General features: G+C 29.5%; 2 protein-coding genes across 2 annotated transcripts; both read left to right on the top strand.

Moving 5' to 3' along the window:
* The first annotated feature begins 2048 nt into the window (after positions 1-2048).
* Positions 2049-3458, top strand: LOC127087719 (probable 2-oxoglutarate-dependent dioxygenase AOP1). Its single transcript, XM_051028652.1, has 3 exons — positions 2049-2477; positions 2572-2902; positions 3019-3458. Exons 1-3 carry the CDS (start codon positions 2101-2103, stop codon positions 3259-3261), a joined length of 951 nt encoding a protein of 316 aa, XP_050884609.1. The 5' UTR covers positions 2049-2100; the 3' UTR covers positions 3262-3458.
* Positions 3459-12373: 8915 nt separating this feature from the next.
* LOC127087718 (probable 2-oxoglutarate-dependent dioxygenase AOP1) lies at positions 12374-13752 on the top strand. Its single transcript, XM_051028651.1, has 3 exons — positions 12374-12803; positions 12898-13228; positions 13345-13752. The coding sequence occupies exons 1-3, from the start codon at positions 12427-12429 to the stop codon at positions 13585-13587; spliced, it is 951 nt and encodes a 316-aa protein (XP_050884608.1). The 5' UTR covers positions 12374-12426; the 3' UTR covers positions 13588-13752.
* Positions 13753-15132: the final 1380 nt, after the last annotated feature.

Genomic DNA, 15132 nt, shown 5'->3' with positions numbered 1-15132 from the left:
CACCTTCTGTTACTTGTGCATCACTCGTACCTTATAACTAGGACTTGAGTAACTAAGGGATAATCGCAATGTATGGAAACATGTCACCTGAGTTCACATAACTCAATAAATCACTATTCGGATTCACGCAACATCGATCCCCAATTGGACCTACGTCTAGGCCAAGGCTTGGTTCACGCATACCCGTATGGTTCGACTTTCACGGTGGATGTCGGGTCCTCTATGAGGCTTAATCCCCAGTTCAAGCAACGGTCACCCGTATGAGACTCTCACCCATTTAGGGTATCTTTCACCGTATGTGACTCTAACCCACTTAGGTGTCCACCTTTCCCCCATGTCCGCCATGGTTGGGGCTCAAACCTAATTGAGGCACAAATCATTGGTGTCACATCCCCACTTACTGCTTTACCTAAGCCATTGAAGTGGTATGTGCACAATCACAACTAGTTCCGAATACGTGATTAATTCTCAATAATAAATAGGACTTTCGGAGCAACGCTCCTCACCAAAATAGGACTTTTTGAACAAAAGTTCCTCACCAAAATATCAAAAAAAAATCTCATGATATCATACCAATTCTCATGGCATGATCCATTCTCATTACATAAAATCACACATGTTCCATACAAAGCATATTGATTCATTTATCAAGTGAATACTTGTCCACGATACACACCTAGGTACCGTTGTATCCAAGCATCACCGTATACTCATTTCCATAACCTAGATTATCTTTCTAAGTTATTAATTAAATCATTCTCCTAGTTTTTCTCACTCATCTTCATAGGATTTTAAGACATGTTATTTCACATTCAACACAACAACAATGTTTAACATTCATCATGATATAATTTGTAGCATTTGTAAAAATGAATGTAATTTTGAATTTAATAAAAATGTATATTTTTAATTATACCATATAATTGTAAATTGAAATAAATTTTGAACATAATTGTAAATTGAGATAAACTTTTATATATATATATATATATATATATATATATATATATATATATATATATATATATATATATATATATATATATATATATATATATATATATATTATATATATTTAAAATAAAAATTTATTTAATTCATAATTATGTTCAATGTATAAAAACGAATATGGTCTTGACCTCAAAAAATATCATATTTTAAAAATAAACATCTAGAAAACAATTTATTAAAGAATTTAATTGATATACATTGACAGTGTAAAGGTTTTTTACACTATCAATTAATCACAATCATCGATTTATTTACAAAATTTGATTTTTATTTTAAATATTTAAAAAGTAACATAAACGAATGATTGTGATGCATTGATAGTGTAAAACTTTTTAAACTGACAGTACATAACAATTAATCTCTTTATTAAAATAGTATTTTATACATTGAACATAATTATAAACTGAAATAAATTTTCAATAAATTTATTTATCATTTTAGTTTTTTAAACAAGTCTTCAAGTTTATCTCTTGGATAGATTATACAAAATGACTTCTTATCAATATTAAATTGTATTCAATGTACATCACGTATTTTTCTTTAAAGATAATTAAGTTTTACGTAAATTATTTTAAAATGAATACAATACTCTTAAAAAAATAATATGGCTCTTGTATTCAATATACATATATAATAAAGTTATAAATATATTTTTTCGTACATTGAACATAATACTATCTTCTAGATATATACAGCATTTATTTTTATAACAAATGTTATTTTTCTTATTTCACACATTAAAATAAAACTGTAAATAGAAGAAAGTGAGTAATAATTTACTAAATAGTTAATCCAATGATAATAATAATAATAATACAACAAAGAGAATAATATTAATTATCTTTGAAATCAAATGAATAATAATAATAATAATAATAATAATAATAATAATGATAATAATAATACAATAATAAATTTGCTATTTTTCAAAAAAAAAATTAAAAAAATAGAGTTGATCAATTCAAATTTAGTTTATTTCTATACTCATTTATATATTATTATCACTGTATATATAGTTTAACATTTGGTGAGAAAAATACAATCCACCTAATAAAAACATAGTGCAAAAGAAAGAAAAAAAAAAAGAAAATGGACAGTGAGAGCGGAATTCCAATTCTAGATTTCCGTAAGATCAACGGGATTACATTAGAAGAAGGAAGTGAAGAATGGAAAGAAATGAGTAAAAAAGTTAAAGAAGCATTTGAAAGTCACGGTATGTTTCTCTTAAGGTGTGATGAAATATCGAAAGAATTACAAACAGAAATGTTCACAAGCATAAAATCTTTGTTTGATCTACCTGAGGAGACAAAGTCCAAGTTCACTGGAAAAAGAGTTTATAGGGGCTATTCATCGAATGGTGTTGCCCTTCCTAATAGTCAAACATTTGGTATTGATGATACTTTTGATCCAAATGAGACTAGAAGCTTCACTAATCTCATGTGGCCAGAAGGAAATCCAAATTTTTGGTAATTAATTATTTTACTTTAATAATTTTATTTTAAAATATTTTATTAGTTTGTCTTGAAATGAGGAATAATAATATATTATGTATATATGCAGCGAGGCACTAACTTCGTTTAGCTCAGAAGCACGGGAGTTAAGCTCATTTATCCTAAAGATGGCTGTGGAGGGATTAGGCCTTCCAAAAAAGTACTTTTCAGAAATTAAAGAGTTGTGTAGAGGTAATGATACTCGACTAACAAAGTATCCACTTCCTAAAGAAACAAATGATGCTGCGATTACTTTTGTTCCTCACACAGACAGATCATGTCTTACTTTTATAAGTGAGAATAAAATTCAAGGTCTGCAGTTGCTACAGAAATCAGGCAATTGGGTTAACGTAAATGTTCCTCCAAATGGTTTTATTGTAACGGTTGGTGACATATTGCAGGTAATATATAACTAGGCTTAATATCATTTTTGACCATATGAATCTTTATCTACACACTTTTTTATGATTAATTAAATGAAGTTATTTTCTTGATGGTTATAATGATTAATATATAGGCATGGAGCAATGGGAGATTTGAAGCACCGGTACACAGGGTGGCGATAAAAGGAAATAAAGACAGATATGTATTTATTCTTTTTTCATTTCCAAAGGAAGAAACATCCATTAAGGTTCCCTCTGAGTTAGTAGATGAAGATCACCCTCTCCGTTACAAGACATTCTCGTATGGAGACTACATCGATTTTATTAAAACTGTTGACACTAAATTGGGAGCACTGGAAGAATTTGCTGGAATTTGATGTCTCATTATGAGATCCAGACAATACTCCTTTATGCTATAATAATATAATAATGCAAAATTAGAATAATTTATATATTGTCTTCTTATTTTCATATAATGCAAAATTAATTTATGTTGCTATATGAGTTGTACTCTTATCCTATTTTATATATTGTTTTCTTAATTTTACAGAATGCAAAAATTATTTTATATTTATGTATGTATTGCCTTCTTATCTCTCGTTTTTTCTATCTTTTTTAATTAAATGATAAAATATCAAATTTTGAATAAAATAGTTTTAATAAATAATCAAAATGAAATAAAATATGATTAAAGTAAAAGTTAGTATTCATTTTATATACTTCCTTTTTTTCACTACGAATGATCCATTTAAAATAAATAAAAAATATCTCAAAATGAATGGCTCATTTCAATTTTTATTGCATTTTTTTAATTCTACATTCTAATTAGTATTATTTTCATCACTCTCAATACTTGATAAGAGGTATTTTAGTAAAAATATTATTATATTTATTTTATTTATTCATTTTTTAATTTATGTAAAATAGTTAACTAGATCAATCTTTATGAGACCGAAGGAGTAAAGTATAGTAAATTTAATTCTTTGATTGGCAAAAAAAAAAGACAAAATTATAAATAAAATAATTTAAATGATTGCTAAAATTGAAAGAAAGAAGTCATGCCAAAAGTTAGTTGGTTGAAGCCACATCATAAAAATTTATTGGAATTAGGATATTCATGGTTGTGAGTCTATGCGTGGATCCGTCGATCGAATTAGGTTTTGAAATTTTTTTAAATTGTAAATTCATTATTATTATTTAAAATGAAAAAATAAAATTAATATATCACTACAAACAATAATTTTATCGTATTATTTTTATTCGCAATCAATACTACTAGTAGATCAATGATTTTATCATAATTTTAAAAGTAATTATTGTTTCTTTTTTTTAATCATTTTAACTTATGTATTTTATGTATTGCTTACTTATCTTAATATAATGCAAACATTTATAGACTATTAACTTTTTAAAACTTGAATACTATAAAGAAAATTTCTCTCCAAAAAATGATTTTAAAAATAGAAAAAGAGATAAATAATCTTAATCGTATTTTGGATTCTCTTAAGGAAACACATACATATCTAGTTGATGAGCATTATAATGTTTCAGACACTTTAGATGAGAAGGTAGCTAAAATGGCGTATGTTACATGTCCATCTTTAAAACTCAAAATTGAAACTCTCAAAGGACAACTAACTCATATTACTTCAGTATCTTGTACTTGATCTAGATCTTCAAGTGATAGAGGAGCGATTTTCAAGAAACATTATCATGTCACACTAGGAGAAATAGAAAAAGCATTTTATCTAAAGTTATTTGTTACTCCCTCCGTTCATTTTTAAGTTTCACTTTTTAGAAAAAAATTGTTCATGTTTAAGTGTCAGTTCAAACTTCAATGTAGTATTCTTCACACCCCAAATTTTAACTCTAGATTTCATAATCATTTGCATCCTAGACATCTTTATGCATAGCTAACCTCAAGATCAAGATATGCCTGATTTTGTTTCATCTGTGAATTAGGGTTTTCCTCAAAGATCTCAAAGGATTGATCAATCAATTAAATTCTTATACACTCAAGAATTCTCTCTCTCTCTCTCTCTCTCTCCATCAACAAATAAGTGTATTATGGCCTAATCACAAGTGCGTCAAGCCTCACTTTCATCTGACTCACAAATTAGGTTTTACATCAAGAAGCTTAAGGGATTGACTGAACAAGGATTGGTATGATCCTCAACATCTCAAAGTCTCTCACTCATTCATTATTATCAATAATCTACCTTCATCAATAGTCAAGTGCAAAATGGCATAATTACAAGTTCATCAAGCCTCAAAGTCATCTGATCACCAAATTAGGGTTTTTGACCAAGAAGGGTCCTATGGTTTACTTTATCGCCTGAGCATGATCTTATACTTAAATACATGATTCAAGGACCTCTAATGCATCTTCGAAGTCCATTCATATGATCTAAATAGTCAAATAAGATTGATTCTTTGAAGGTTGGAAATTTGAAGTCATCTGATGAATAATCAACTGATACACAAAGTCAAAGTTTGAATTTTGGTCAACTTTAAGTCTCATGAGCCATTATTTAAGGAAATATGATCAATAATTTCATTTGATCAAGTTTGAATCAAGAAATCAAGATAACTTGCAAAAAGGGAAAAACGAAGAAATTGAAATTTTTCTAAGTCCACAAATTTCATGTTCAAGTGGAAAACTTCCTAAAGTCACAACTTCCAATCCAAGCAGTCATTTTCTTTGCTCCAGAGAAAAAATGAAATATTTTGTTCCATAGTTCAACTTTTTATTAGACGGATGATTCCCTAAAAGTGCAAGGATTTTGAGTTATGAGGCCATGAAGTTGGTGTCTCAAGTTGAAACACTTAGAAAATTTTCAAGTCAGCTTTGATCCCTAAAAAGTTATAAACTTTGGAGTCAGTTTTCATTATGATCCACTTTGATTCAACAAAAACTCGAAACATGAAAGTTGTAAAGCATGTCTTGTGCTTTCCAAAAAGTACACGTACATTTTTTCCCATTGAGCCATGAGTTTCGAATATGGGAAGTTAGGGTTCCAAACTTGATTTTCAAGTCATGTTCAAGATGAATTCTTGGAGGAAAACCATTTCAATTGTGCAAATCCCTTGATTGCAGCTCCTTTTGTGTATAAATATCTCTATAATCAGATGTTCAAACAAGTCTTTGGTGCAGTACACAAAGAATTGAGTCTTTATCCATTTCACCATGCCATTTTTGGAACATTTTGCATAAAGTTTGATATTCTATCTATTGATAATCTCATAAACTTCACTTGATCTGATACTATATGCGGCAAGTCTCTACTCCTATTGTTTCACTTCTATCGTACTACTCCAATAAGATATCACCATTAGCACGAGATTATCTTACTCCCATTCTTATGAGTAACTACCTCTCTGATTCCCATAATCTTGATTGAGCCCTTTCCTCCATCACCTTCCATTGTGATACTCTGATTCCAACAGTGGAACACCTGGGATTCCTAAGCACTACTGGTTAGCTAAGAGTCTACATAGAAGATCACGCTTGTCCTCCAGAGTGCCCACCACCCAAAACAGTACTAGGACCTCACTTACATCCATTAGTAGAATAAATTTCTTGCTGACACACAAAGGTTTAGAATATGACCAACACCCTCCATAAGATATATATACAGGAGCCACGCGACTACAACCATAAAGGTGTATCACATTCAGATTTATCTTGCGCTCAAATCAACTTATCCAAATTAGCTTGACAATATCCAATTCTTATTACTATATTCTATATCAAATCCTTGTATAGGGTCATAATTCATTCAAGGTTTCTACCGACACATGACCTCGACTAATAAAAAAAATTAACACCATCAAGGAACTTCAAATCATCAACGAGACACCACTTCCCAAGACCTTAAGCAGTCTATAATGTCACTATGAGTGTCAATACACTTCACAGAGTCACACATAACATTTCACACACATCTAGAGATAACATTGCACTTCCTATCCAAAATCATTCCTCTCAATCGTCCCGTCCCATCTTCCTTAATCTTAGCTCATGCTCTTACTAATATATAGTCTGAGTTACATGGTTAACTTCAGGAATATCTGATTCATGTTCCTCCTCGGAAGTATAACTCATGAATCCTTCCAATGGGGTAGATTATCATTGTATACAAAAATACTACTCTCCTAGGGGTCCTCATTCGAAGCCATGAATCCAAGAAATTATCGAATGCCATATTTGGACTAACCAATTTACATCTTACTAACGCATATGTAAAATACACAACTAACCTCCTCAAGATCACCACTCGGTAAGTCTCTTCCAACTCTTTTCCTTATAGTTATTCATAGGCATAACAATGGTACTTCCAAGACTTACATAAACTGAGCATGGTTCACCAGGCGGGTTCCCCAAACATCTGACTTCTATGATATCTCTAGAGATGACCAACTACGCAATACACCTTCAAAAATCCCAACTTCAAAACTATCAATCTGACTTGCGGTAACTTGTAACTCCATCCTCAATTTTTACATCCACAATGGTACCCTTATGAGATTTAGGACACCCTTAGCTCCAACAAGGTATGAATGTTTATACTCCGTGATCAACCAACCAAACACTCCTCAAGAAGATAAATAACAACCAGACTTCCAATAAGCCACTATTACTCTTGCAATTCAAATAAAATGCACTTAAGATGAACCTTATCATTGCCACTCACTTATGACTGGAATTTTATTCTAACCCAATACCTACTACACACTTCATCATACTGGGGTTACTTATCTAGATGACTTGCCACAGACAATACTCATTGTCTCCCCATAAGCTTTTACAACATAACACATTTCACATCCTACACTTAGTCCCCATGCTCCAGCTTGGCTTGTCTTTCGTTGTCTATCATCAACTCAACTTCTCATAATACAAGACTCACTACTCAACAAAGTGTGTGTTACTTCACATCCATCTCAAGACAGGGAATCCACACTTATGACCATAATTCCGCTATCACATACTTCTCTGAATACCAAGGTTTAACTTTTTCCACTATACTCCTTCCTCTATAAATCTCCACATGTGAACGACCATCAACCACAGACCCTTATCTTAGCCTCAGTAAAATCCTTATGACTTCATAGTATTCTTATCTGAAGTGCATTCCACTATAGTAGTTGTAATGCAAGGTTCACATTGCTCCCAAACTCTATATTTGCTTCTTTTCTAAGGCTATTCTCACAACTCCAATTACATAACCATTCTATTAGAATTCCTTAAATCCAATTTACTTGCTCTTTTCCTCAACCAGATCTTATACAACCAAAACCCACTAGATCTTCCGTTACTATATAATGTGTGTTCTCTCTTTGACACAATCTTTTATAATTGATCCTTAGGTAACTCAACATTCCATAATGGTCTCTTACTAACATTGAATCCCTGACAAACTATCTTGAACCTGATATCCCTTTTTATGTCTGAATATACTTGCTTTAGCTTCTAACCTTCATGTGGTCCATACCTGTTTCACTTGGAATAGACAACCATGTCCTCGAGTCTCTCCTTAGACTTAACCACTACCTTAGGCTCCCAACAAAACTGAACATCCTTATCTCTCAAGTTCTCAACCACTTGCAAGGTACCATTCCAAATATACTTCATGAACTACTCTCGTTCTTCCAAAATGTTTTAGTGGTCTTAGAAACTTGAGCACTAATACACTACCTCACTTCCAGACCTTATGACATATGTGCAACATAACCATCCTTTCTCCTTCATTGTATGGAATTACTTATTATACTTATTCCATATCAGTGGGTATATCTTATTCCACTAACAATGTCACGTCTCTCTCAAAGCTTTGACAATTTATCCAATAGAAATCCTTAACTTCCCGACTCCATCAGCACTACAAAATTGCTTGAACCATACACTACTCTTCAATTCTACATTACCTGAATCACAACTCCTACTAAAACTTCAACTAAGCTATCTGGGCCTCCTTCCTTTCTAACTCTTGGCTTGAGCCTACCCTCAAAGCATAAGTTCAACCAACACTTTGGAGTCCTCGTGGTCGCTCAATCATAATCCTACCTACCACGCACATAGAATTAGGTTGATCATGCCCAATACTACATACAATGATATTAAGAATCATGTTGGCTAAACACACATATGAGGCAGGAATAGATTTACTTATGATGTTTCAAGGATAGGTCGAGACACGACCTGCTCTGATACCAACTGTAACAACCTGTATAATATATATCTAGAATAATACCATACAAGTGTTATTAATTGATACTGACCCAACAGAAGTGTCTAATAACATCATTATATACACGTGTCCAACTAAAAACATCAATGGGACATGCTATACAATAATGCCTAAAAAATAAAAATCTAAGAACTATGTACAATGTCTTCATTATACACAACTCCACAGCGGAAGATCACGATAATCAACATCCCTTGAAACATCAATAATGGGACGAGATAATAACAACAATAATGGGACGAGATAATAATCACAATGAGTTCTCCTATCCTATAGGTCCACTCGGCTCTACAAGGTTTTTACTCGATTCTAACTCAAGTATTCACCTTCCGTTACTTGTGCATCACTCACACCTTGTAACTAGGACTTAAGTAACTAAGGGATAATCGCAATGTATGGAAACATGTCACCTGAGTTCACATAACTCAATAAATCACTATTCGGACTCACGCAACATCGATCCCCAACTAGACCTACGTCTAGGCCAAGGCTTGGTTCACGCATGCCCGTATGATTCGACTTTCACGGTGGATATCGGGTCCTCTATGGGGCTTAATCCCCAGTTCAAACGACTGTCACCCGTATGGGACTCTAACCCACTTATGGTATCTTTCACCATATGGGACTCTAACCCACTTGGGTGTCCACCTTTCCCCCATGTCCGTCATGGTTAGGGCTCAAACCCAATTGAGGCACGAATCATTGGTGCCACATTCCCACTTACTACTTTACCTAAGCCCTTGATGTGGTATGTGCACAATCATAACTAGTTCCGAATACGTGATTAATTCTCAATAACAAATAGGACTTTCGGAGCAACGCTCCTCAGTAAAATAGGACTTTTAGAACAAAAGCTTCTCACCAAAATATCAAAAAAAATTCTCATGATATCATATCAATTTTCATGGCATCATAACATGATCCATTCTCATTTAACACATGTTCCATACAAAGCATATTGATTCATTTATCAAGTGAATACTTGTCCACGATACACACCTAGGTACCGTTGCATCCAAGCCTCACCATATACTCATTTTCATAACCTAGATTATCTTTCTAAGTTATTAATCAAATCATTCTCCTAGGTTTCCTCACTCATCTTCATAGGATTTTAAGACATGTTATTTCACACTCAACACAATAACAATGTTTAACATTCATCATAATATAATTCGTAGCATTTGTAAGACACATAATATACTATAACATGGTACAAGAATAATAATATTTTATGTTATCTTTCTAACGCATTCGTCCGCGTCCAGAACGGAGTTATAACACTCAAATAATCTAACAATCTAACTTAATCAAGAATATAGGTTAAGACTTGTTCCTTGTACACATAATCAACAACAAGAGCTTAGCCTAGTGGTACAACTTGTACCATACCAAGGAGGTCCTGGTTTACCCTCACATGTGACATATTTTAATTTTTTATTATTATTATTATTATTATTATTATTATTATTATTATTATTTTATTATTATTATTATTATTTTATTATTATTATTATTATTATTATTATTATTATTATTATATTACCTAATAAAATTGCTCTCAATTTTTTACTCAAATTCAAACGGTTCATTGAATTTGTTTTCAAGAAAATGATAAAAAAATATTTCTTTCCTTTTAAAATGAGTGTCATTATTTAAAAATGAATGTATTTTTGAATTTAATAAAAATATAAAATTTTAATTATACCATATAAATTACGCTAAATACATTATTCCCAAAATATTATATTTATTATAATCAGGAATACACTGAATTGATATAAAAAAATTTGATAGGATTATTAGTATCTTCCTTTTATTTACAATAGTAATTTATTATGTGTGAAAGAAGGAAATTTAACATTCATTATAAAACAAGATGGAGTATTATCTAGAAAAAAAATAAAGTATCTTCCTTTTTTTAACTTAACTGGTCCCTCTATTTATTAGGTAATCTTCTATCTTATCAATTTTAGCATATATTGCAAATTAAAGAAAATAAAATAAACAGTGTATTTCTTATCGTGTGAAAAAAATTAATCAGATGATATTATTGAGAGAAAAAACAATACATAGAAAATACAAAAAGTTAGTAATCTTTTTTCAAAATACTATATTTGTAAAATAAATTTATTTATTATTTTAGATGTGTTTGTATACAATTTCAAAAGGAAAGAAATATTTAAAAATAAAAATAAAAATCGTTTGAAAGGATTATAGTTATTTATCTGTTTTCTACATACTAATTTGATTATAAGGTTTTTATTTGTCCATCAATTAAATGTTTAAAAAAGAATATGGTCTTGATCTTAAAAAAAATATTTCTAAAAGTATCTAGAAAACAAATTATTAAAATGGTATTTTGAACATAATTGTAAATTGAGATAAATAAATATATATATATATATATATATATATATATATATATATATATATATATGAAAAATTTATTCAATTCATAATTAAGTTCAATGTATAAAAATGAGTATGGTCTTGACCTCAAAAAAATCATATTTTAAAAGTAAACATCTAGAAAACAATTTATTAAAATAGTATTTTATACCTTAAACATAATTATAAACTGAAATAAATTTTCAAGAAATTTATTTATCATTTTAGTTTTTTAAACAAGTTTTCAAGTTTATCTGTTGGATAGATTATACAAAATGACTTCTTATCAATATTAAATTGTATTCAATGTAAATCACATATTTTTCTCTAAAGATAATTAAGTTTTACGTAAATTATTTTAAAAGGAATACAATACTCTTAAAAGAATAATATGACTCCTGTATTCAATGTACATATATAATAAAGATATAAATATATTTTTTCGTACATTGAATATAATACTATCTTCTAGATATATACAACATTTATTTTTATAACAAATGTCATTTTTCTTATTTCACACATTAAAATAAAACTGTAAATAGAAGAAAGTGAGTAATAATTTACTAAATAGTTAATTCAATGATTTTAAAAAGTAAAATTAATTCAATGATAATAATAATAAAAAAAAAGAAAAATATTAATTATCTTTGAAATCAAATGAATAATAATAATAATAATAATAATAATGATAATAATAATAATGATAATAATAATACAGTAATAAATTTGCTATTTTCCAAAAAAATATTAATAATAATGTTGATCAATTCAAATTTAGTTTATTTCTATATTCATTTATATATTATTATCACTGTATATATAGTTTAACATTGGGTGAGAAAAATACAATCCACATAATAAAAACAAAGTACAAAAGAAAAAAGAAAAAAAAAGAAAATGGATAGTGAGAGTGGAGTTCCAATTCTAGATTTCCGTAAGATCAACGGAATTACATTAGAAGAAGGAAGTGAAGAATGGAAAGAAATGAGTAAAAAAGTGAAAGAAGCATTTGAAAGTCATGGTATGTTTCTCTTAAGGTGTGATGAAATATCGAAAGAATTACAAACAGAAATGTTCACAAGCATAAAATCTTTGTTTGATCTACCTGAGGAGACAAAGTCCAAGTTCACTGGCAAAAGAGTTTATAGGGGCTATTCATCGAATGGCGTTGCCCTTCCTAATAGTCAAACATTTGGTATTGATGATACTTTTGATCCAAATGAGACTAGAAGCTTCACTAATCTCATGTGGCCAGAAGGAAATCCAAATTTTTGGTAATTAATTATTATACTTTAATAATTTTATTTTAAAATATTTTATTAGTTTGTCTTGAAATGAGGAATAATAACATGTTATGTATATATGCAGCGAGGCACTAACTTCGTTTAGTTCAGAAGCACGGGAGTTAAGCTCATTTATCCTAAAGATGGCTGTGGAGGGATTAGGCCTTCCAAAAATGTACTTTTCAGAAATTGAAGAGTTGTGTAGAGGTAATGATACTCGACTAACAAAGTATCCACTTCCTAAAGAAACAAATGATGCTGCGATTACTTTTGTTCCTCACACAGACAGATCATGTCTTACTTTTATAAGTGAGAATAAAATTCAAGGTCTGCAGTTGCTACAGAAATCAGGCAATTGGGTTAACGTAAATGTTCCTCCAAATGGTTTTATTGTAACGGTTGGTGACATATTGCAGGTAATATATAACTAGGCTTAATATCATTTTTGACCATATGAATTTTTATCTACACACTTTTTTATGATTAATTAAATGAAGTTATTTTCTTGATGGCTATAATGATTAATATATAGGCATGGAGCAATGGGATATTTGAAGCACCGGTACACAGGGTAGCGATAAAAGGAAATAAAGACAGATATGTATTTATTCTTTTTTCATTTCCAAATGAAGAAACATTCATTAAGGTTCCCTCTGAGTTAGTAGATGAAGATCACCCTCTCCGTTACAAGACATTCTCGTATGGAGACTACATCGATTTTATTAAAACTGTTGACACTAAATTGGGAGCACTTGAAGAATTTGCTGGAATTTGATGTCTCATTATGAGATGCAGACAATACTCCTTTATGCTATAATAATATAATAATGCAAAATTAGAATAATTTATATATTGTCTTCTTATTTTCATATAATGCAAAATTAATTTATGTTGCTATATGAGTTGTACTCTTATCCTATTTTATATATTGTTTTCTTAATTTTACAGAATGCAAAAATAATTGTATATTTATGTATGTATTGCCTTCTTATCTCTCGATTTTTCTATCTTTTTTAATTAAATGATAAAATATCAAATTTTGAATAAAATAGTTTTAATAAATAATCAAAATGAAATAAAATATGATTAAATTAAAAGTTAGTATTCATTTTATATACTTCCTTTTTTTCACTACGAATGATCCATTTAAAATAAATAAAAAATATCTCAAAATGAATGACTCATTTCAATTTTTATTGCATTTTTTTAAGTCTACATTCTAATTTGTATTATTTTTTTCATTCTCAATACTTGATAAGAGGTATTTTAGTATAAATATTATTATATTTATTTTATTTATTCATTTTTTAATTTATGTAAAATAGTTAACTAGATCAATCTTTATGAGACGGAAGGAGTAAAGTATAGTAAATTTAATTCTTTGATTGGCAAAAAAAAAAGACAAAATTATAAATAAAATAATTTAAATGATTGCTAAGACTGAAAGAAAGAAGCCATACCAAAAGTTAGTTGGTTGAAGCCACATCATAAAAATTTATTGGAATTAGGATATTCATGGTTGTGAGTCTATGCGTGGATCCGCCGATCCAATTAGGTTTTGAAATTTTTTTAAATTGTAAATTCATTGTTATTATTTATAATGAAAAAATAAAATTAATATATCACTACAAACAACAATTTTGTCATATTATTTTTATTCACAATCAATACTACTAGTAGATCAATGATTTTATCATAATTTTAAAACTAATTATTGTTTCTTTTCTTTAATCATTTTAACTTATGTATTTTATATATTGCTTACTTATCTTAATATAATGCAAACATTTATAGACTATTAACTTTTTAAAACTTGTATACTACTAAGAACATTTCTCTTCAAAAAATGATTTTAAAAATAGAAAAAGAGATAAATAATCTTAATCGCACTTTGGATTCTCTTAAGGAAACAAATACATATCTAGTTGATGAGTATTATAATGTTTCAGATACTTTAGTTGAGAAGGTAGCTAAAGTGGCGTATGTTACCTGTCCATCTTTAAAACTCAAAATTGGAACTCTCAAAGGACAACTAACTCATATTACTTCAGTATCTTGTACTTGATCTAGATCTTCAAGTGATAGAGGAGCGATTTTCAAGAAACACTATCATGTCACACTAGGAGAAATAGAAAAAGCATTTTATCTAAAGTTATTTATTACTCCCTCCGTTCTTTTTTAAGTGTCACTTTTTAGAAAAAAAATTGTTCATGTTTAAGTGTCATTTCAAAGTTCAATGTAGTATTTGTCACACCCCAAATTTTAACCCTAGATTTCATAATCATTTGCATCCTACACATCTTTATGCATAGCTAACCTC

Source organism: Lathyrus oleraceus, chromosome 5 (assembly GCF_024323335.1).
Source record: "Lathyrus oleraceus cultivar Zhongwan6 chromosome 5, CAAS_Psat_ZW6_1.0, whole genome shotgun sequence".
NCBI classification, from domain to species: domain Eukaryota; kingdom Viridiplantae; phylum Streptophyta; class Magnoliopsida; order Fabales; family Fabaceae; genus Lathyrus; species Lathyrus oleraceus.
This window is presented reverse-complemented; position numbering and strand designations above follow the sequence as displayed.

Coding starts and splice junctions, on each gene's coding strand:
- LOC127087719 (XM_051028652.1), top strand. CDS start 2,101: ATGGACAGTGAGAGCGGAATTCCAATTCTAGATTTCCGTAAGATCAAC. Junction 2,478..2,571: donor GAAGGAAATCCAAATTTTTG/GTAATTAATTAT, acceptor GTATATATGCAG/CGAGGCACTAACTTCGTTTA. Junction 2,903..3,018: donor CGGTTGGTGACATATTGCAG/GTAATATATAAC, acceptor ATTAATATATAG/GCATGGAGCAATGGGAGATT.
- LOC127087718 (XM_051028651.1), top strand. CDS start 12,427: ATGGATAGTGAGAGTGGAGTTCCAATTCTAGATTTCCGTAAGATCAAC. Junction 12,804..12,897: donor GAAGGAAATCCAAATTTTTG/GTAATTAATTAT, acceptor GTATATATGCAG/CGAGGCACTAACTTCGTTTA. Junction 13,229..13,344: donor CGGTTGGTGACATATTGCAG/GTAATATATAAC, acceptor ATTAATATATAG/GCATGGAGCAATGGGATATT.